We start from the raw sequence: 23,004 nt of genomic DNA on the forward strand, positions 1-23,004 counted from the left end.
CGACCCCCGGTTCCTCCCGTTCCGCGGGGCGTCGTCCCTGGCTGCGTCACCGGGTGTGGGGTAGGGCTCCCACTTCAGCCGTAGCCTGGGGGGTGGGGAACAAGGGCCAGGAGGAGGAGGAGCCCTCCTGTAAATGGGATACAGTGCCCGTTGGAGGGAGGTCCGATTAAAAAAAAAAATACAATTCGGGCTTTCAGAAGAGCGCCTTTCTGTCTTTAACGGGCGAGGCGGGGAGACGAATGAGTGAATTACCGGGTCAATGGGTCATACATTACTTACTGGCATGAACATACCGAAATTATGGCTATTTTTATAGTACTGAATTAAAAATATTTTGACCTACAACGATCTGGTACGGTACAGAGCCAGAAACAGCCAATCTGGTACGATTTGGATGCGATCCTGGTACGCTGTAAAATCTGGCCGCGGCAACACTGAGTGCACGGGATCGGCGAGGGCGGACACGCCAAAGGCGGTGAGAGCGCAGAATGGTGCTTAGTGCTTGGTATGAATGCTTAGTGCTTAGTGTTTTTATTTGCGCGCTTGCGCTGCTGCTGGTAGTCTGCCTGTCGCACGGCGGCCGTGGTCGTCGCAGGATTTCCATGTGATCGCCGAAATTTGTGGCGGCCATGATGCCTCGGCAGTGTGGTGTGCGTGGCGCATGCGTCGGCGTGCTGCACGCTGATTGGTCGGCGGGGGGTGATGCGCGGCTGTGGCAGCGCGTGTGATTGGCCGATTGGTGCGGCGGAGAGGGCCTCAATGCGGTTTGAGGTGCCTGGTCCTCAAGCGGATAATTTCGGCGGGAAGCTGGCGCGCGGCCGGGCGGTTCGGGACGAGTGCGCATGCGCGCGCGGTGACGTGCGTGTGACGTCACTACCACGTGGCGCCCCCGTCGAGTAAAGCGCGGGAAACCGGGGTGAGACTAAATGCTTACTTCGAAATCTAAGCTGTGTTGCGGCATTGGCGGTTATGTGCGGCGTGTATGCCGCATGATTAGTAAGCGGCGACCACTAAATTAAAGACTTAAACGCTCCAACCTGTTTTCAATGAATAACACTGCATACCAAAAATGCCAATCACTCTCGTCATAAGATATTTAGATTTAAATAACTAAGTTATCTGCATCATCATTTTGAACCAAATTAATGCCTCCAACTTAGTAGGTACTCACTCATTCCTTCCTTCGTTGGCTCCAAACAGTCTTTCGATTGTCTGGAAATCGTATGCCAAATCCCGCACCTGTATACGACTGGTGCATATAAAGGCCGATGTAAGAATTTCAATAGGCTCTCGCATGCGATTTCCTGGCTACCCAAAAAGTCTGTTTCAGTCATGCTATCAAAACATGGTATGTCAGCCCTGTCACCAGCTTATGACTGCTCTACTTGTAGTGCCCCTGACCGTCACCGACTCCCTTCCCTCCTTAAAAGCCTAGTTTCCCACCATCATCTCTACTAGATTTAGGTGATGCTCCGACAAATTCACAAGACCGAACTTGTTCGGAGTTCGGACTGTGAGTTAACCCTCGCCCTTTAGGGGGGGGGGGGGGGTCGAACGGACTCCCCTCGGTTTTTCGCGAATAACTCGCGTAAAAAGCGGCCGATCACGACGTAACGTTTAGTACCCTCGCGTTGATCAATTTTACACCTATCCTGAAAATTTCATGACCCTGACGCAAATAACCTTTGACCTGTGACCTACTTTTCGAGACCATGTTTGGCCGGAACCGCGATTCAGCGTATGTCGGCTCGCATTAGCAGCGCGTTTGCAGTCTTTTCGTGGTTTCAAGCGTTCAAACATGTGATATGATGTTGCCCCCATGCATTAGGGTGGGTGGCAAGGTCACCTGAAGGTCAGGTCAGGTCATTGACCTTTGGTGACCTCGGTTCACTTTTTCGAGTTTGACATGTTTCTAGGCCAGTTTTTCGAGCTGAATTCGAATTTAGCAACCACATGAACGTTTACAAAGTAGTTTTGGTGCCTTCGTAACATGTTACGAGGCTGTCAGAGGCGGTTGACACCTACTACAAATACCCGGCAGGACCTCTACTGGTTGACCTGACCTGACCTGACCCGACCTGACCTAAATGAATAAAGACATCATCTGTGATCAAAACAAGCATGATATTCGTGATCAGCACCCCGGAAAACCCCATAGCAGCCACACTACGACGTTCTAACAGGTCCCAATTTTCCGCCTTTTGGGTCATTGACCTGACCTGGAAGGTCAACCGATGACCTAGGACCTTAAAATTGGGTATCATCGGCCTCCTCTCGTCACGGGCAACACGCTCGTTTTTTCCGCGAAGCTCTAGCTTGATCAGGAGCGAAACGGCAAGGGGTTATACCTTATACGTTCGCCGTTCGCGGCTGGAAAAACACCAATACGGGCGATGGTCAAGTTGAAAGTATTAATTTGGTTCAAAACGATGATGTAGATAAGTTAGTTATTTAAATCTAAATATCCTATGACGAGAGCGATGGACATTTTTGGTATGCAGTGTTATCCATTGAAAACAGGTCAAAGCTATTGAGTTTTTAATTTAGTGGTCGCCGCTTACTAATCATGCGGCATACACGCCGCACATAACCGCCAATGCCGCAAAGCAGCTTAGATTTCGAAGTAAGCATTTAGTCTCACCCGGGAAACCGCAGCCGGCAGCGCCAAGTACGGGCGCAGGGCGGCGCGGTGAGCGGTGACGACTGGCGTGAGCGGTGACCGGTCGGCGTGAGCGGTGACCGGTCGGCGTGAGCGGTGACCGGCCGGTGTGAGCGGTGACGCCCGGTGCCGGCCGACGGTGAAGCGGCGGCGAGGCGACGGTGGAGCGGCGGCGGGCCGGCCGGAGGAACGACGCGCTGGTGAGAGCACGGCAGCGCGATGGATCCAACGGGCATGCAGCTGGTGTCTTCGGGGCCGTACCGGTCAGGCACGGACTTCGACAAATGGCTGCGAGCGTTGGAGCGCTACATGGTCGCCATGGACATCCAAGGGCCTACCAGACGGTGCGCCGTGTTGCTACACCTGGTGGGGCCTGACATAGCCGATGTCAGCGACTCCCTGCCGGAAGAGGAGGCAGAAAGACCGGAGGAAGACGAGTTCACCCGGCTAAAAGGAGTTGATACGGTACCTGATGCCAAGGAATAACGTCGTAGCTGAACGAGGGAAATTCCAAGGAATGACAATGGAGCCTGGAGGAGTTCCTGGCCAGGCTACGGACCCAAATCCTGCGCTGCGGATACGAGCCGGCGCAAGTGAACCGGGAGCTGCGAGACCGCTGCGTCCTGGGCAGCCGAGGCGAGCTGCAGCGGAAGCTGGTGCGGGAAGCGGCGCTGAAGGGCGACGACCTCACCCTGGAGGATGTCCGGCGGACGGCACGCGCCCACCGGGACGTTATGGACCTGACGACTCGGTTGTCAGGGGCGCCGGTGCCGGCTGCGACGGATGGGGAGGCAGTCCAGGTGGTGAGACGCCCGCGGCGGGCGGAGACGGCCAGGTCGGCCGAGCGCCCGGGACCGGAATCGTGCTTCGGCTGCGGAGGCCGGGGACACTGACGGCGGGACTGTCCGACGGCCAGGGCGGACTCGGCGCCGGAGAGGGTGCGCCCTCCGGCGGCAGGAGCGGTGCAGCAGCGCGGAGTATCTCGCCCGCCCGGCCCGGCAGACGGCGGTCGGCGAGACAGCAGACGCGGCGGACCGCTCGAGAAGAGGAGGTGCTTCAAATGTGGCAGACTGGACACCTGAAGCGGGACTGTCCAGGAATCGGACAGGTGGCGTCCGTGGAGGAGGATGTCGTGATGACGGTGGCGCAGCCGGAAAGTATGGTTTAGTGACGTCATTTCTGATACTGTCAAGTGATTGGACAGCGACTCAGGCGAGGGCAATGGGAGGTTCCGCGACAGCGAGACGGCCCAGCCGCGAAGGAAACGGCGGCGTTTCGGTAGCGATAGCCCCGTCAGACATCACTGGAGTGCGCCATCATCTGAGTCGGGGAGCTCGGAGGACGATGAGGACAGGGTAGACCGCCGGCGCGAGCACCGGCTAGCATCACTGCGATCAGCAGCTGCCGCGGCGCGGACCGCCCTCAGACTTCCGGCGGTGCCAGCAAAAGTGGAAAGACGACTTCGAAACCGAAGGAAGTATATCCCGGTTGCAGTATCATCGATGAAGGGGAGCGTTGGCCCGGAACGGTAATCGAATACCTCGGTAAAGTCACCAACCTGCTGACACACACCACCTACCACTTCCCTCAGTGCGGTCTGCAGGTGGCCAGCTACCTAGCGTGGCTGCTGGGGCTGAGCGCCGACCGCACACTGCGGGAAATCCAAACGGCGGACAGTAGGGCTCTGCGGCCCAGGGATTTTCTGACTGCCACAGACCTTGATCAGTTCGTGCCACGGGGAGGAGCCGGCCCAGATGCCGGGCGCCCAGTGGGTGGGGCGGGCCGGCAGGTGTGCGTAAATTATGTCCGTTTCAACCGGTGCCCTACACTCTGCCGGGCAGGGCGCCTGCACCTCGCGTGTCGCGTGTGCTCCTCACTGCATCACGCCACAGACTTTCACGGCGTCCCCGCCGGCCGCCCCGCCTACAACAGCATGCCACAGTACGGCAGCACCCCGGCGACCCCTGGCCCCTTCAGGGCCATCGGGGGCCATCTAGGGGGCGGTGGTGAGCGCTACACGGGAAAAAACATAGCCCAGCTTCAACTTTTGCTCCAGGAATGCTACCAGGTCCCAAATCATGTAAAATCAGAGGTCATACAACGGTTCCTATACGGCGCCGACATCGGATATCGCGGCACCATCAACAACGGGTTCACAACATCTACGACATCTACGAAATAAGGCCACTCATCTGTGCCGCAAAGCCAAGGCGGAATTCTACGACAGGAAAACACGAGGAATGAGGACAGCAAAGCCGGCTACTTGGTTCCGTCAAATCAAGAGTCTGACCGGCCGAGTAAAGAACGAACAGCTAAACTTCGCTGAGTACGAGACTGGTGGGGCGCTGGCGGAAGCGGTCTACCAGCACTTCGCATCTATCTCATCCCAGCTGCCGGCACTCAACCAGGAAGAATTCCCTGCCTACCTACCGGCGGACGCACCCCCACCGGTCATCCGACGAGCTGACGTCCAGAGGGAACTGAGCAGCATCTGCTCCAACATCTCCACCACACCGAATGAGCTACCAGCACGGCTGGTCAAGGAGTTTGCCTTCGAATTATCGCAGCCACTCGCCCACATCTTCAACTCCTCGCTATCCTCCGGAAATTTTCCGTCTGCTTGGAAGCTATCCTTCATCACCCCCATTCCCAAGGTCAACCCTCCAACTTCTTTCAACGATCTACGACCCATTTCACTCACCCCGCTCTTCTCCAAAATCTTTGAAGGATTTTTGACAACCTGGATCATGGCTGACATTACCCCATCACTTGACCCACACCAGTTCGGAAACAGGCCAGGCTACTCTACGGTACTTTACCTGATCTCGCTATATGACTTCCTAGCTAAGAACACGGATAGCTCTTCAAACGCTGCGGCCATACTGGCGATCGATTTTTCCAAGGCCTTCGACCTGGTTAGCCATGATGTCGTGCTCAGGAAGCTACTTGACCAGCAAGTTCGTCCCTCCATCGTGCCCACAGTAGCCAGCTTCCTCAACAACCGGAAACAGGTCGTTCGACTTGGTGGCTCGAATCCTGTCTCAACAAAGCTCACTACCACGTGTAGAACACCCCAAGGGACAAAAATCGCCCCGATTGCATTTTTGGCTCATATAAATGACTGCGCTGTTACCGAAGATCATCGGTGGAAGTATGAAAAGCCTTTCGTAAAAACGGCTATTTTTGGAGTTTATGCCCTCTGGAGGCTAAACTGTTGAAATCTGAAAACAATACACAGAAAGGTCTGTAAAAGGTCTATCGAATGCGCTTTTCTGCGGCGCTGTAGCTCTATCGGTTCCCGAGATAGCCGTTGGCAGTTTCCAAAATGTTGAAATAGTCAACATTTTACCTTTGGTGACCTCTGGTGACCTGACCTTTGACCTGACCCAAAAAATGACCGAAGTGTTTTCGTCCTTATTTTGGACGTTCCTTCGATTGCCGCTTACCGCGTGTCGCTACGTGGCCCAGGAGCCGAGTTAGAAGGGGGGGGGTGTTCAGACCCCCCCCCCGGCCCGGCGCGGAATCTCAGAGCACCGGCCCGGCGCGGGTTAATAGACGCATTTGTTTCATTTAAGAAGCGAAGTTCATCAACTTCCTGATTTTCAGACATCTTTGCGAGTTGATTTATTGTGCACCGAGCTTGCGTTGTTTTATGCCGATCGCATTGTTGCAGCGTATGTTGTACCCCAAGATTGGTAAACCAACTTCGGCGCTTGTTCTTGTTTAACCCTAGCCGGACCTATTGGTTTTCTACATACGCACCGGCCGAGGGGGGGGGGGGGGGGCCGGTACGACCCGCCCTCGCCGTTTCGCCCCTGGTGGAGCTAGCGCGTCGCGGAAAAAACGAGCGTGTGCGCCGTTACGAGACGCAGAGATTGGTACCCGATTTTAAGGTCCTCAACCGGTGACCTCTGACTTCTGAGGTCAGGTCAAGTGCCCCAAGGTACGGTTCAGTTTTTGGTGAATGACTTCGCAAAAACGGCCGCAGAGCCGCGATTTTGGCAGCATCGTGTTCGCCTCGCTCAGGCGCGTCGAATGATATACTTTTTGTTCGGGTCAGGTCAACTTAGGGTGTTGACCTCAGGTCAAGGTCAGGTCAGCACCCCCAGGTCACGAAGTTGGTCGAAAGAGGACATGTCGCATATCATTCGATTCGGCAGGTCTTCCTGAGTCCATTGGTGGCTTTCCCGACTCGCTAGCTCAATTTGATCAAGAGTTATTGACGAAAAACGAATATGACCTTGATGACGTCATAAATGACGTCACACAAGGTCAACATTGCAAAAGTGACGCATGTAACCTTGCAAGGAGTGCATCAAATCACGATTCTGTGTGCTTGAGATAGTTGGAGATCGTTCCCGGCGCCAGAATAGCAGTTTTCATTTTTCCCCATTGACTTATAATGGTGAGGTCACGAAAATGACCTGACCTCATATGACCTTTAGGAAAAATCCGAGATATACAAGTTGTGAGACTCATGATGGATACTAGGTCCTGCAAGTTTCATTTCCCTGTGACATCTCCTCTGGCAGTGAGGGCGTTGTGAAGTAGCGACATCTGAAGACCGTGCAGAGGTTCACTTAACCCGCGCACCGACGGGGGGGGGCGGATATCCGCCCCCCCATGAGGTTTTTCGCGAATAGCGGGAAAACCGCGGCGCGTAGCGCCGCGAAATTTGGTATGACTATTTCCTTATCAATTTTACACATGGTGTGCAAGTTTGAACCTCCTACCTTTCAAGGTCAGGTCACCAGGTCACTTTGAATGACCCAACCTCAAGTCACTTTTTTGCAACTTTGTCACCGTGCCAGAGCTACAGTAGATGTCGGAGGCCTTTGAAAGTCGCAGGATGTTATTAGGTCATTAGTAGCTACAATTTGTATATCTCGGAATTTTGATATCGGTGACCTAAGGTCAGGTCAATTTCGCGACCTCCCCATTATAAGTCAATGGGGGAAAAATCAACTCCCTGTTTTTACCACTAAAACGGGTCGGAATGGCCCCATATACCATACATGACTTCATATACGATCAACCTTCACTACCTTGAGGTCTGTTTTGCTGTTGGGCAGCTGTGAGGTCATGTGACGTCATCAAAGGTCACCAAAGGTTTTTGGCCAATAACTCCGTACAGGAACAAGATAAAGACGCGTGGATGGTCTCATTGTGTTCAGCTCGTCAAGACGCATCGAATGATATACATGATGACCTCGAGGTCACGTGACCTGAGGTCAACCTTTGACCTTGACCTTTCGAGGTCAACATATATATCATTCGATGCGGATTGACGAGAGGATCACGATGATGCCCTTAGTTTGTTCCTATCTTGACTAATTCGAAAGTTATTCGAGAAAAACTCTCTCCATATTTAGCGCCGCCATTTTGACTTTTTCGACCCCTGTGACGTCATCTTTGACCTGAACTGAAAATGACCTTAGTAAAAATTGTAGATCTTGACCGTGCGTATCCGATGCCGTTTACCGCTTGTCGCTATCTTGCTTCGTTCTCGAGATCTCAGGGGGGGGCGGTCATCCGCCCCCCCCCGTCGGTACTAAGTTGGCGCAGACCCCCGTCGGTGCGCGGGTTAAGACGTCATAGGTCAGTGACCTGACCTGACCCAAAAAATGCGGTTGGTGTCAAAAGATCCGGCTTGAATCAAGGTTAGGTATGCCAAGTTTCAGCTCTCTATCTCCAGCGTGCTCGGAGCTATCGCGAAAAAAAAACCTATGAGGGGGGGGGGAGGTGGCACCCCCCTCGGCCGGCGAGACTGCCACCTTTGAAAAGTTCGCACAAAACCATGCTTTTAGGGTCTCAATCACCATTAATGATTTTTTAGAGTTGATTAGGCATCTCACAATCACGCAACTTGATTTTTTTTGTCATGTTATCGTGATTATAATTTGCACCTCCATGTTTATGACAGCACTAGAGTTCAAGGTCGTATGATATGGAAGCGGATTTTGTCGCCATAAATGGTGCGCGAGTTTCATTTATGAATGAATTAGACACATCTTGTTACATACCCCATGATACCCCTAATCCAATGTACTGGGCCCATATACAAGTATTTTTGTGGAGGCCCGTAAGCTAATACAAGATCAAGATCAGTCTAATGTTTTAGTTGAATATGTATAGTTGAATATGTTAGGAAGAGGTGTGGGTCGGATGAGAGCGGCCCAAAAGGCATCATGAGAGCGGACAGCCCATCAAAATCAACAACGAGATCACAATTCACAATCATCCCTCACACGGGCTCGGGCGGCGCGGCAAAGGGCTCGCCCCAAGCCAGCTCGACGCCGGTGAAGCGGCGGCGACCGAAGTCGGCGCCGGCTTACAACACGAGCAATATGCAGTATTTTCTCATTTGAAGGTCATTTGCAGAGCAAATCTTGGCTAGGTGTAGGTACATTGTACAATTCAACCTAGCAGTGATTATTGATTACCTACTTACATCACCTACTGTTGTGATGCATATATGCTGAAATGATGAATGTTTGCACTGCTCAGTGCTCTCCTGAAGGCTGTAAACTCAAAGAATACATACTATGACAGAGCGAATCACGATAAAATATTTCTAAGCAGGACATAAGTAAATGTCCGCATATGCAGTTCATCAGTCGATCTCAAAGAACACGACACGACAAGCTATCGAGGACGTCGAGGACTACGTCAAGGCGACGGAATCCTCAGCAGCAGACCTTCCAAAGATCTCCGCCACAAGCATGGCACAAGTGGGGGACGGCTTCAGCCGTCAGCGCCTGAATGCGCTCACCAGGATATGGACACAGGCCCAACTAGGCAGACCTCCGCGTGGTCTAAGTTCACCGGGGATAAGAAGATCGGCAATTACCTTTTCCGTATTATTACGAACATCCGAGGCCTCTTGCACCAAAATCCTCTTGCACCAATGCTTGGATTATTTTGCATCGTATACCCAGTCCAAGTCTCAAATGTAACAATTTGCGTGCAAAATTTAGCAAGCACATGTAGGACAATGTATCGGGCTATTGTAAACAAATTTACCACCGTTAGATTAGCTTATTCTGAAACCGGTTTTTCGATTTTACCCAGCTAGGTAGTTTGGTGCAAGAGGCCTCAGTTCGAAAATAAGACCAGGGGCATGATCTGCCCCCCCCCCCCCCGCCTAAGCCGGGCGTGCTCGACTGAATATTCCAGAGGTCGGTTGGGGCTCGTTATTTAACAAGCATTACTTTGGAGCAGTCATCAAAACCTGTGGCAACATAAATTTGAAAATCTGTCCAGTTGTTTCGCAAATCAGATAAAGGGAGGAGAATATAAATGATTTCGGAAAATCACATTACGGTATTACGAATGTTAAGACCAAAGTTCTACGCAGCAGCTACTGATCCCCATTTCATGCCGCACAATGTAGCAGGCTAATTCGCACCAATTATTCAACCTATCACATATTTTGTACGGACCCCTAATTAATGGAGACGCTGACAATATCACAGATTATGGAAAGCGTCCTACTCTGCGGAGGCCGGCGGTGTGGCGCGTCAGTCGTCGCCGGGACCGCTCAGTCGGTAGATCTGCTCCGTGCTGGCCGGGTACCACGAGATTGGACACCGGCCCTTCTCACTGACGTGCCGGAAGATGCACGGGTGGCAGAACACGTACCTGAAAAAAGCCCGACACAGTGGGCGGTCAGTGCGGCCGCGACGGCGCAGCGTGAATCACACAAGAAAGTCATACAGAATCTAATGGATCGAGCAGCAGTAAAAACTGGGGAAACGACAAAGGTTTCTAACACTAGCGGCTGATGGTTTTCCGTTATTGTCCATCATGCACGCACTTTTCGAGGCGTTTAACGCTTTAGAGTACGATTTGGCGATATGTGAATGGCGCCTTCCAAACCAGAAAGGATTTACATGTTTATTTTAGAAAGGGCATTTTCCGGTCAAAATGGGTTCGGATTATGGAATGGATATTTTCCAGACTTTGGTGTTGGCCGAGTGGACTGCACTGGCTGGATAGTGTCGGTCGACACCGGCGGACGGTCGGTCACGTACCCGGACACGGCGAGCACTGCCTCGTTGGTGCGTGTCCTGCCGCAAAGCGGACAGCGTCCGTCGGCCTCCGGTTCGCCCTGGAACGCCGGCCGGGACAGTCTCAGAGCGGGGTAAAGTGTACGAGACACGGACAGCAGGCGAGGGTCACCGTAACATTCAAGACAGGGCAACACGGTCACCGAACTTGGACGTCACAGCACTGGCAATATAAGATGAGATAGCACAAAACCAGGAACCACAGACACCTAACATAATTTATCAAAATACGTCTGGATGAAATTAAAAAACGGACACTGCAACGGGGACGCACTGAAACGACAGTCAAGCAGCCCCACTTTTTTGTTAGGCAGTAGTACAAGCAGCGTTGTAGGTGGAAAGGTCGCGAGCTGCCAGCTAGGACCATTTGAGGCGAGCCTCTTTTACGGTTATAATTTAAAAAAAGGACGGCTCAACGGCAAATTGGTATTATTAAATTGCTGTTGAATGAAGAATGTTCTATTGTCCTTCCACTACAAACAAGTCACTACAGCAGTCATTTTCGGCGACCCCTGACGATCCGGCCGCGGTGCGCGGCGCGGTGGGCCACTGACCTGCGCGAGCGGGCGGCAGTCGGGCGGTGCGACGTCGGCCGCGCCCAGCCGACGACCGTCCCGGTCTCCGGCGCCGCTCCACCACTGCAGAAACTGCACCAGGAACGAGCCCACCTGCAGCGCGTGACTGGCCAGCCGCGTGGTGGCGTGCAGTCCGTACAGGGTCAGCGCCGCCGGCAGGCCGCGAGCTCTGCCGGCGCAGCGGGGTCAGAGGGGATTACTCCCCACACCCCGTCACAAGGCACCCAGAATTACACCGACATCGGACATCCCGTCAGGAGGCAGTCAGTCAGACAGAATTACATTCACATCACGTCAGGACTTAAGCTCGCCATCTTCGTAACCGGGCCGGCCCCCCTTTAGGGCCCCGGCAATACCTCCCACCCCGCAAGACACCTCCATCAGCTACACCGCCATCTCCCAGAGGGTACTACAGTCCTACTCAACTACAGAGAAATGCCTATCCACTCCCTCAGCCTGGGGAGACTCACACCCCCACGCCGCGCACCAGAGCACATCCCAATCGGTCGCGCCCCGTCCCTTCAGCCCGCGCTGCCGTCACACCCCTCCCGGCGGTGAGTGCGCGGCTGTTGGCTCACCTGAGGCGAGTCCAGGAGGAGAGTTTGTCGTCCCGTTCTCGAGCCAGCCGCCAGTCGTCGGCCGTCACCGTCTCCAGGCGCACACCAGACAGCCAGCTCAGCGGCGAGTGGTAGCCGCATTTGTCTGCCAAAAACCAACAAAGTTGTTACTGATATACTGGCCTAAATCCAAGAAACATATGAGCTGATGAGACATGTGAAATGTGAATTTAAGGGTACGTCTTGGCTAATGAATGCAAATTATTAAAGGGACTATTAGGGTGGCACTTAAAAATCAATTTTTGATTTTTAATGCGTGCGGGTGGTTTTCCGGTTCCATTCCCGTAAAAAATAAGAAAGGCAAATTTTTATGGGAAAATATTGATGTTTAGAGGTCGCGAATCAAGGTCAAAATTGAGATTTTGGTAGCAGATTTCAATATCATTAAAATCGTTTCTGACTTTCCTATTACGCTGTAATCGGATGATATAAGGCATTTCTTAGTCATTTTCATATTGTTTATTGATATTTCATGCAGCTTCGGTCACGCCAGAACGCTGGTCTATGTACTCTACTACTCCAGTTCCTCCTCTTTAGTAGATTATTGGCGCCTCATTGGAGGGAGGGATATCATGGGCAACGGGCACCCAGATCACTTTGTGTGTAGCCTGGTTAGCAATTGCAGTCGATCTGCGGGTGTCAGGTTAGCGTTTTCTGTGATCTTTTTAACGACATGGAGGAAGAACTGGCGCTAATCTTTGTCTTTCATGAGTGCCAGTCCTACATCAGCGCCATACCGCGCCTGGTGAAGTCATTCACCACCCGCAGCTCCCGGACTACACGAGCGGTGGTTTGGTAGCTGCTGTCCCCCTAGTGGCCTAGGTCATTGATGATGAGCCCCGCGTCCAGATCGTGGATCCTTTTTGAACGATGGTGTGAGGAAGCTCGCCAACGTCTCGGTCGCGAGAGCGGCGTTCATAGTGTCCACTAAGGACTTATGGGGCGGGTCCTCGTCCTCCCTCTCCTACAAGTCTATTGCCAGCACCCTGTCTTGATTGAGCCCGAGAGTCGGGGTCTAAAAGCTCCAGAGTCACCAGCCGATCACTCAAGTACTACAGGTGACGGCCGAAGACCGGGACTGTCGCCTTCGACAGCTCCTTGTCGGGGTAGGTGCAGAACGAGTTCACGAAGGTCAGGTCCAGAGCCGGCGCAGTGGCAGTAGAGTACTAAACCAGGCGGCGGCGGCGGCGGCAAACTTGCAGGCAACGGACAACGCACAGCGTCTGATGACCTGGGCCTCGGCCGCCGTCAGCCGGAGCCGCTCCCTGAAGAGGAAGGCATCCACAGCGCGGATGGTCTTTGCCATCCATCTAACTCAGTGGAGTACTCTGAGGCGGAGAAACGGATGCCGTGCTTGGAACTCCACCGAGAGCAATTACGCAGAGCTCCAGAAGTTTTCAGTAGTCTTCCCGGAGCTAGGCATAGATGGAAGCGATGGAAGCTGACCAGCAGCTAGTCCTCCGGAACGTCGTCGACGACGAATGCCACAGGTGGTGATCCTGTCAATGAAGTATGAACTCCCACCCGCCTTTGAACCTCTTAAACAGCCGGATGTAGAGGCCGCTCGAGATTCTAGGGCAGGTGGAGAAGGCCTTCTCTAGGACCAGCTCTTACACGTGGTGCCGGCAGGCCAGCTGGAGGACGGGCCGATCCAGCTTCTGCTCGATAAGGGTTAAAGTACCGTTCGCCAGCATGCTGTTCCCCGTCGTGGCGTCGAAGCAAAAGGCCGCAGTTCCGCTTCTCCAGTTCCTAGTCCCCCAGCGCTGTGAGCATGGCCTCCTGTGCTTGGATGGAGGGGAGGTTGGGAACGGCGAGGAGCTTGGCCACCCCAATCCCTCCCCCTCCCCAGCACCAGGACCTAGAATCGGTCGACGCTCCTTCTCTCGCGGCTCAGGATTCGCGGTTCAGCCGGAGTCGTATCCTAAGTTCCGTGCCGCAGTTGATAACAGGTTCACGTGTTCTTCACACATTACGGTTGGGCAGTTTGGCCCGGTCGAGGCCAGTTCACTGTTGGGGACGTCCGCTCGCCCGCATGCGCTTGGGAGTGTGAGTCAACGTTTGTCTCTCATGGTAGCCATCGTCAAAGACGTTCCCTCCGTGTGCGCGCCGCAACGGCCGGGTAAGTCTGTTGCTGGCACTGGCACTAGAGTCGGAAGGAGCGCCCACGGAAGAACATCCCGAAAGCACAATGAACCAGTGCAGCTCAATGCACACTCTCGCCTCTGCTTTCGCCCGCCGGCGATAGGCTGACTCCAACTTCTTCACATTCTTCACAGAAAAGGAGCATGTCTCAAGAACCGATAGAACCGTGGGGCTCGTCCTCCCTTTGGAACAGGAGAGACCGGTCACTCCTCACACTAATCAGAGGATATGACCTTTGTGAGAAGGTACCGGTCGCAAGTCAAAACAGGCCTGACATGGGTAAAACAGCCCAGATCAGACCTGTCTTGGCCTGACCTGGACTGGCTACGATCGGCCGGAAGTGATCGGATAAACAATTGTTATACAAATAAAGGTCAAAATACGTCTGAAATGACGCTTAATGACCACATATGTCATTCCAAATAGGTTTTAAGTAGTTTCCAAAAAGTTGATTTTTTGCCCAAAAATGTCAACTTTGACCTCAATTCGCGACCCCTAAATATCAATATTTTTTTCAAAATCATTTTGCACACATCATTTTTTACGGGAATGGAACCAGAAAACTACCCGCACGCCTAAAAATCGGATAACATAAAATTCACCCTATTGCTAAGTGCCACCCTAGGGACTATCCCACCTTCTAAAAAGTACCGTTTAGGATTCGTAAATGTTACTCATGATATAGTGACGAATTCTGCATGTTTTTACGCGTTTTCATCTTATACTTTTTGAGATATTGCGACTTTTATATTTCATTGTGACGTCATTTAGATCGGATCTGTGGCGTAATGAAGGATTTCCTTCATGCCAATGTGGAGGGAAATTTAGCAGCAAATATACTTGCTCTCAAATATGACGCGGCTTATACAATAGCAAAAGTATCTCTGATTGGCTTATTCGTAAATCAAGTGATACTTCACTTGCTTGCGTGACAGGCGTTCAAAAGACAAATGACGTCATCAGATTGCCGTTAATGGTTAAGAGATTGGGACTTGTACAGGGAACATTTTCAAATGAAGGGAACGAATTTCTTCAACACCACGAGGATGCGGGGGTTGCGACCAAGATAGATAGTGGTTTCTGAACCTCGCCGCAAACTTGGCTATCTCAACTCAAACCTAATGTAAAGGTGGGATAGTCCCTTTAAAGATGCTATAGACATGATCAAGGTTTCATGTTGTGAATTCTTATCTCATCTCCAAAAGTGGCAAAATGTCGTGGTCGTCTCAGCCTTACCGAACATGTAAGCCAAGTAGCAGAAGGCGACCGCCGTCGAGAACGTCGCGTGCACCGGAGGATACAGTCGCAGCACCAGCTGGCGCGCCCGCTGCCGCCACTCCTGGCGACACATCGACACCATCAGTCACACAGTCACAGCGCACCCCAGTCTCCACCGTTTCCGTCAATACGACTGTGAAAGCCGCCACAGAGACAGCGCACTCCATTATAGGGCTGCCCTCAGCTGCCATATAGCGCGGAGATATGTAGCCCGAACTTAAGTATCATCTATCTTTCAGATCTGAATTAGTCTCCTGGAAAGGACTCTGCTTCCTACGACAGGCCCAGTCGGAATATGAACGAATCGAGGTTTTCACCTACTGAGATTGGAAAACTTGAGGAAGCCTTAATCGGCTAACAGCGGGTGACGGAAGCCCACCTGTTCCGGGCGGACACCGCTGGCCTCCTGATGCTCCAGCTCCTCGAACAGAGCGTCCAGCTTGGCCTTGACGTAGGGGAAGGCGCAGAGCCAGACGAGGCTGCGGTACACCTCGCCGGGCAGCAGGCGCAGGCCGGCCCTGCCGTCGCCACCGGACACCGGCGTCCGCTTTATGCCGTAAAAGTTCTCGGCCAGGGAGCCGGCTGCCGGAGCCGGAGGGCGGTCACAACAGGGGAAGGTCGGGTCACACTCGAAGAACGGAGCAGACAGGCGCCACAGAGACAGATGGCAGACAAAATGTCAATCGATCGACAATTGAATGAGAAAATGAAGAACGATCGGGTTGATTAGCGAGAATTTGAAAGTGCCGACATCAGCGAAACGTTATTCGTATCCATACGCAAAGGTATGAGGTAATGACCCAGCCTCTGACTGCATTTCGACTGGGAGGCTACTGGATAGTAATACCTACATTCCATATCATCCATATCATCCATCACCACGCCATCAACAAATATCGGCCACCTGAACATTAGCTCACATTATGCACAATTGCAACGATCAGTTACAGCAGAAATATACGAAATGAAAGCAGTGACCAACGAGAAGGCACTAAGACGCAATGACGTACCATATGTGAAGAGGTAATGCCTCTGGAAGAGCGCGTTGACAACCAGGAAAAGTTCGTCAAAGTGGCGCTCCAGCCAGGTTTGTGTAGACGGATACCGAGCTGCAATGATCTGAAATGTTTGACGATTGTTAGACGCTTACGTATCAAAACAATGTTGCCTGTGACCATAACAAGTCACAAATGTATCTGCAATGTGCATACTGCATAATGCATAGGTTACATATCACATGACAAGCGTATGATCACTGATCAGCAGCCAATGCAGGCGAACAAAGTAATCTTAGGCAAACAGAGACGTACCCAAAGTGGTCTACAAAAATTAGGAAGAAATGGCAATTGTTATCATTTTAGTTGACTCATTACCATTTTGATGAATGCATTAGTCATGAGAGTCGAGACCCTACAAACAAACTGATTGGACTCACCTTACAAGCATGCCTAACCGCTGGATGAAGGGACGAAAAGAGCCCATCTGCGGCCATCAGCTCGAACAGCGAGGGTTTGGAGGAGGCGGTGTCCGTCTGGTGCACGGCCTCCGCCATCACAGCCACAACGGTGAACGGATGGTCGCACAGGCCACACGACTAATTTTCAAAGCAGTCTGTAAACGAAGGCATTTTTAGTAAGACACTGCTAAAACAAGGTCCAAGGCTAGGCTTTAGTGATTCACTCCAACTCATTGGGTGGATGAGGGTTCGGTCCACTCGCATGACACAAACTTGGATGAGACCAAACCAGCTGCGGATATTTAGTCAGGTTGAACAGAACGGGGAATGCGTCCACGGATTTACGCATTTTTGGCGATTAGGCATGCTTGCACACTGAGCAGTCATCGGTGTACTGCATTCTGTATTCATCGTAAGGTCATCCAGTATCATGCCGGTTTTTCATGCCTAGAGTCATATAAAAGGTGATAAGCGAAATATTACATAGAGGGATGATAAGTAACACGCGCATTACAAAGACAGACATACGCATGCGTTGCGCCACATGTGTCAGCACTAGACATTGTTACGGCATTGCGTCGGCCAGATAGGCGCGGAGACGCCTTTTGAATGCACCGATGCGTCTGACTGAGATTCTAGAGGGAAGACGATTGAAAACATCGGCAGTTCTGTAGAAGAAACGGCGTCTGCAGTATTCCGTCTTGATCACTGGTAGATCCAGATGGTCGTCCTGCCGTGTTTGGGTTTGCCGGATGTTGTGCCTCCGTACCAACTTCTGCGCCAGTGAATGCGGCTCCGAGTTGGCCAGTAAACGTCTCATCAGGCATAGCGCGTGGTAGGTGTGCAGCTGTGACGCTGAGAGCCATTTAAGGTCTCGTATGACGTCGCTGATGTGATCCCTTCTCCTCCGGCCAGATATCACGCGCGCGCCGAAGTTGATGATGGTGCTGTGCACGTAACGATATCACGGACGGAGAATTTCAATAAGCCCTTGGATATCTCGTGATAGCCGCATGTATCGATACAATGCATACATAGTGCATAGTCTGATGGAAGGCTACTTCCACGCCCAGGGAATATTTTAAGGCACTTACTGCGTCCCATTCTGGGACGCAGCCCCCTCGCCTTGGGACATAGCCCCCGCTGATTTGACCCACTGCGTCCCTGCCCTGTGCCCTGTCCGGTTCCCTGACTTGTGCCCTGCTGTGTGCCCTGACCTGTACCCTTCCCTCTAAAATGTCCTGTGCCATGCCCTGAAACCTGCCGTGCACTACTTTCTGCCCTTCTCAGTGCCCTACTCTGTTCCTTGCCCTGTGCCCTTAGTGGTAGCACGTGCCCTCTGCTCAACTTTGGGACGCAGTAAAAATTTGTTAAAATATGCCCTGTCCACGCCCAATTGTCCAGGATATTGTTTTCTAGTGCCTATCTACGCACTTCATTTCATAAGTGCCGTCCGCGTCGTTGGAGTCAAACCCATTATAATAGACATACGATACATATGTGACGGAAGCCACATTTTTTCGAATCATAGCTTACAGGAATTGACAGAATCATAAGGCATGCGTATTGGCGTGAGACTAAAAGCCAAACACGCAAAAGTGAAGTCATCTGAGAAGAACGGCGCTTCAATTACCGACACTTTCATGGATAACGCTGGTCAACAGGGCGCAGGCGGCAGATGGCCTACCCCACCTGGACCCGACGTAGCGTCGACCCCTCTTATCGGTCGCACGCCAATTGGGTGGCCACGCCAAAAACAGGCTACACCTGGCACTGCAGAGGTGTAAACACTGCCGCCTCCCCGCCCGCATCTACAGGTAAAGCTCATAACGGAACTTTATCTCTCCAAAGCGCAATCGGCCGGCATCCTGTGCGCCAACCCTCTGCACCTGCGCGGGATATCGCCACCGGCGCCGTCTCGACCTATAGTGGATCGACACCGGTGTGAGTATGTCAAACAAGAAACAGCTGACGCAGGGATCCCTCGGGCCGTATCATGCCGCTAATAGAAGGCGTCAAGCCATCAAAATCACACTCACGCCGACGAAGTTATCAGCCGCCGACAGACGCTAACAAAAATTCCCAGTCACCCTCCCTGCGGAATCGGAGGTGCAAATATGTACGTCCAGAAGAGCAGATGTTCCGTGCCGAGAGTGGGGCACGCCAATGCCCATATCTGGCATTCACCTGACGAGCAGCGACGCCGACGGTCGGGGATTACTGATACTGGACGGCAGCTGGGACAAATGAGCGTCCAGCAAACAGAGTAATAACTGACGAATTCGCTAATATCACGAGCGTTCGGCCAAAACAGGAACAGCTGGGAAGTTCAATGACCAGGCGGACCATACATATGAAACAATACCCGAGATATCGTGATTACAACCAAACCAAGCAATAAAGCGCCGACGCCGGACAGTGTACCTCAGCTTCCCAGCAGAACAAAGGTGTGCAGGACCGAGGCCACTCATGAGTCATCATACAGATAAAGATACTAGGCCTATCACGCCACACCGACGAATATCTAGCCATGCTTATCACACCTGGAAGACCAACGCGATAGTAATCTGGGTATAAAGGAACGAGGCAGTCATGGAGGAGGTATCGAAGAGTGCACAGGACACCGGAGTGCACGCAGCATCGAGTCCGACCGAGGAGTGCACAGGACACCGGAGTGCACGGAGCATCGAGTCTGACTGGGCGGAGTGCAGAGGACACGGCAGTGCACGGAGGAAGGAGCACGACGGGAGGAGCGCGACGGGCAGCAGCTGACGAGGGAAGAGCCAGTACGACAGCGATCGAGGGCTGGATCGAGGAAAGTACACGTTCTCGACAACGGACAAACTGCTATCATCATCGACCTCTCGGTGACCGGCTTGGTCAACAACGCCGTTCAAGTAAGAATTGCCACAGAAAGGAAGTCTGCTCAATCCTTGCCAACATGCAATCATTCAGCTCCCGTCCCTCATATATTCGCTCCGTGATTCGCACCAACCGGCTGATGGTTCAGAGCTACCTTTCTCGGGCTGAGCGTAAGGATTAGGCGCATAGCGACAACACCATGTAAGCTTCTTTTTTTTTGGGGGGGGGGGACAAAGCGTGAAGACGTGAATATTTATAATGGACTGCTTGGGTAAATTTATTGGGTAGTTCGATAGGACTTGGGGGCCCAGTTTTTAATTGAATCGCTGTCGAATCATTGCGTCAGGGCTGGTCGGAAGTGACGAATTATGTTGCGCGATGGGAAGGTTTGCTGCGCGGGTGTGTAGAGTGAAGAGTCACAGGTCAAAGGTCATTACGGTCAGGGTCATGACATTATCATAGTAGGTGTAAAAGTGACACTAACGCGAGGGTACTGAAAGTTTCGTCGCAGTCAGCCGGCCGATTTTACGCGAGTTATTCGTGAAAAACCGAGGGGGTCCGTTCGACCCCCCCCCCCCCGTACGCGGTACGAGCATGGCTCGGATGCTCGGATTGCCCTTTTTTGTTAAAAAAAAATCATGGTCTCAGGGCTGTGACAAAAAACAAGTGGCCTAAATCCAGTGAGAAAACAGGATTTGGGGGTACCCTAGGTTTTGGTCCTTCAGTCTCTGCCCCCACAGTGAAAATTCCTTAGACAAGGCCCTGGGGTGTGCAGGTGCTCCCTTAGGACTTAGGAGCTACGGTGCGCACTGCGCTCCAATGGGAGCCGACTGCAAGGGAAAGTTGCCTGTCCCGTAGCTCAGTTGGTAGAGCACCGGACTCCAGGTAGTGAGAGCCCGGGTTTGAGACGCTCCGGCACTCGGTATTTGAGACTCCTGATGGGGATGGTCTGCGGTTGGTGGGAGCAGCCGCAGCCAGTTGAAGTCAGTTGAGGGGGACAGGCCGTGCCGTGTCCTGCTTTGAAGGGCACGTTAAACTTTTGCACCTAAATTCTCCCATTACCCAGAATTGCGCGATCGCACGGTAGGGGTCGGGGTCTGCACAAACTCTGCTTAGCGTGGGCTCTGGCTCCGATCCGTTCCGTACATTCAAAAATTCAAGCTAAATTTACACAAAAATAGTTGCCTGACCAGCCCGGGTAGGGGTTGCAGTGTGGAGGAGAAACATTTAAATATCCTGAGAATAGAAACGATGAAACGGATGCGAAAGCCATGTTTGGTCTCAGTGGGCCTATGGGTATGCAGCCTTCATAGGGCTCTGGCACAAGTCACACAGCATTTCCATTTGTATGTAAAACTTCAGCAGAATTAGTCAAAACCAAGACTACATTGCTGTACCTTTTTAGCACTCTGACAAAAAGTCAATAATAAAACGAACCAAAATGACTCGAATCAAGGCCGGAAAAGACTCAAAAATCGACGAATTGATTCGAATTGATGGCGAATGGCGAATGATTGAAAGGACAAACGCTTCTCAATGACGTCATTGATTCTTCATAAAGCTAGCGTTTCTGACAAATGGCTTCAACCTTTGACTCAACCAATGCCTCAAACTTGTGACTAAATACATCCTACATTATTATATTGTATTTGCATTGTAATATTTTGGATCTACGTGCAGCTTGTTTGTTTCCTTCGTGCAGCAACAGGAAGGAAACACAAACAAAGAGTTGCTCAAGCCATTGCAGGCCGCAGAGGTCCACAGACAAGTTTTTTATGACGTCAAAACGCACGCAAGACTTTGAATTACTACTTACCTCGAGCGTTGACAGAAACGGCGCATTGGTCCGAGTCTTGTGAATTGCCACGGATTGGCATAGGGCCTGTTCCAGCGCCTCCAGAAACCTCCAGAAAGCTCCAGAAAGCTCTAGAATCCTCCAGAGAGCGTTCCAGCGCCTCCAGAAAGCTCCAGAAAGCTCTCACCAAAGCTCCAGAAACCTCCAGTAGCCTCCAGAGAGTTGGGAGGTCCAAATTTCTCTGGAGGCTCTGGTCTACAATTATGGCGCACATTTGACAATCACGAATGTAAACAAAGGACTTTTGACTGATTATTTTACTACTTGAATGTAAAGAATATTACATTGCTACAATTTTGTTAATCTTTCTTAATAAAATTGAAGACAAATTTTGCGTTTCAAGAGAGAACAATCGTCATTCTTTTGGTATATGTGATGCCAATCTCCAGAAATCTCCAGATTGCGTTCCAGCGCCTCCAGTAAAACCTCTGGTAGAGCCTCCAGTCAAGAATTTCTACTGGAGGCGCTGGAACAGGCCCATAAACACATACTGGCTTTTTGGCACGTTCATAAAGTTGGCTTCAACTTCGGATTCGGATTCCAGCACCACATTCGTGGAAAAAATGACAAAAACGGACCCCTCAGAATCGATTTAAATTCACAGGATAGATAGAGCAGGACATGCTTATTATGAAAATAAATCACCTAGGCTTGGCACCCCCTAAGAACTGAGGAATCTTAGGTCAAAGTTCAAGGTCATTCTCGGCGGACCCTTTGGATTCTCGTAAAAATTGGTACAACTATAGTCCATGAAGAGCTGATTTCAAAAATATCAGTATCTTACTTTGGCAAGCAGCACGAACTGATATATAGTAGGTCAAAGGTCAGAATCAAGGTCACGTATGTGTAATACAGGAAGTGGAAGTGACCACGTGGTCAGGTGAGAAAGGAGGACCCCTTAGATTTCAATAATTTTATGCTCAATGATGCAACCAATGTTGGAGATGCTACTGCTGGTTTTTCTTGTTTTGGCAAGGTCAAACTACGGATAAATGACTGGTCAAAGGTCAAGGTCATTTTTAGCGGACCCTTTCGATTCACATATAAATTTTTATCACAATACAATTTTTAATTCTGGTTATTATTCTGCGTATTGTTAGGCTTGGCAGGTCTTAAATTATTTTAAAATATTTAAATAATTTAACCTTTAATTCACCTATCCCAACATGGCTACCGTGCGAGCACCTATCAAAACCTTGATGAAAATAACAAACCGAAAATCTGAGAAACGCGATTTGACGGGCCTTGGTAACAACTGGATTTCCATTACGTCATGGGTGATGATGTCACACCACGGGTGACGTTTCACTGCTGCTGCTGCTGTCCACGGAGGGCAGCGTTTGTGAGTGGAAAACAGTAGCAACATTGTAAATGAAGGCAGTATTGGCGCTTATGCTACATATGAAATTTATAACAACATATTGATATTGGTGAATGTTTATTTTTGTTACTTTTCATAAACCCTCCATTTCAGGGCTCTCTCTATCGTCT

General features: G+C 51.4%; 1 protein-coding gene across 2 annotated transcripts; it reads right to left on the reverse strand.

Moving 5' to 3' along the window:
* Nucleotides 1-8,549: 8,549 nt before the first annotated feature.
* Nucleotides 8,550-21,540, reverse strand: LOC122382214 (peroxisome assembly protein 12-like). Of its 2 annotated transcripts, none has more exons than XM_043367259.1 (9): nucleotides 21,475-21,540; nucleotides 16,776-16,951; nucleotides 16,351-16,459; nucleotides 15,720-15,922; nucleotides 15,299-15,401; nucleotides 11,882-12,005; nucleotides 11,283-11,472; nucleotides 10,693-10,769; nucleotides 8,550-10,300 (listed from the first exon to the last, which is right to left on the reverse strand). In XM_043367259.1, exons 2-9 carry the CDS (start codon nucleotides 16,890-16,892, stop codon nucleotides 10,180-10,182), a joined length of 1,044 nt encoding a protein of 347 aa, XP_043223194.1. In that variant the 5' UTR covers nucleotides 16,893-16,951; nucleotides 21,475-21,540; the 3' UTR covers nucleotides 8,550-10,179. The 2 variants fall into 2 exon arrangements, with proteins under 2 accessions (XP_043223194.1, XP_043223193.1); XM_043367258.1 differs by lacking the exon at nucleotides 21,475-21,540 and adding an exon at nucleotides 21,056-21,138.
* Between the last annotated feature and the right edge of the window lie 1,464 nt (nucleotides 21,541-23,004).

Source organism: Amphibalanus amphitrite, unplaced genomic scaffold (assembly GCF_019059575.1).
Source record: "Amphibalanus amphitrite isolate SeventyFive unplaced genomic scaffold, NRLGWU_Aamphi_draft 000135F_arrow, whole genome shotgun sequence".
NCBI classification, from domain to species: Eukaryota; Metazoa; Arthropoda; class Thecostraca; order Balanomorpha; family Balanidae; genus Amphibalanus; species Amphibalanus amphitrite.

What these genes read in the sequence shown, in the direction of transcription:
- LOC122382214 (XM_043367259.1), bottom strand. Translation starts at nt 16,892, where the DNA reads ATGGCGGAGGCCGTGCACCAGACGGACACCGCCTCCTCCAAACCCTCG. An exon ending in GCATTACCTCTTCACATATG is followed by an intron (nt 15,923 to 16,350) that starts GTACGTCATTGC and finishes CGGCTCCGGCAG; the next exon opens with CCGGCTCCCTGGCCGAGAAC. An exon ending in GCGGTGTCCGCCCGGAACAG is followed by an intron (nt 15,402 to 15,719) that starts GTGGGCTTCCGT and finishes ATGTGTCGCCAG; the next exon opens with GAGTGGCGGCAGCGGGCGCG.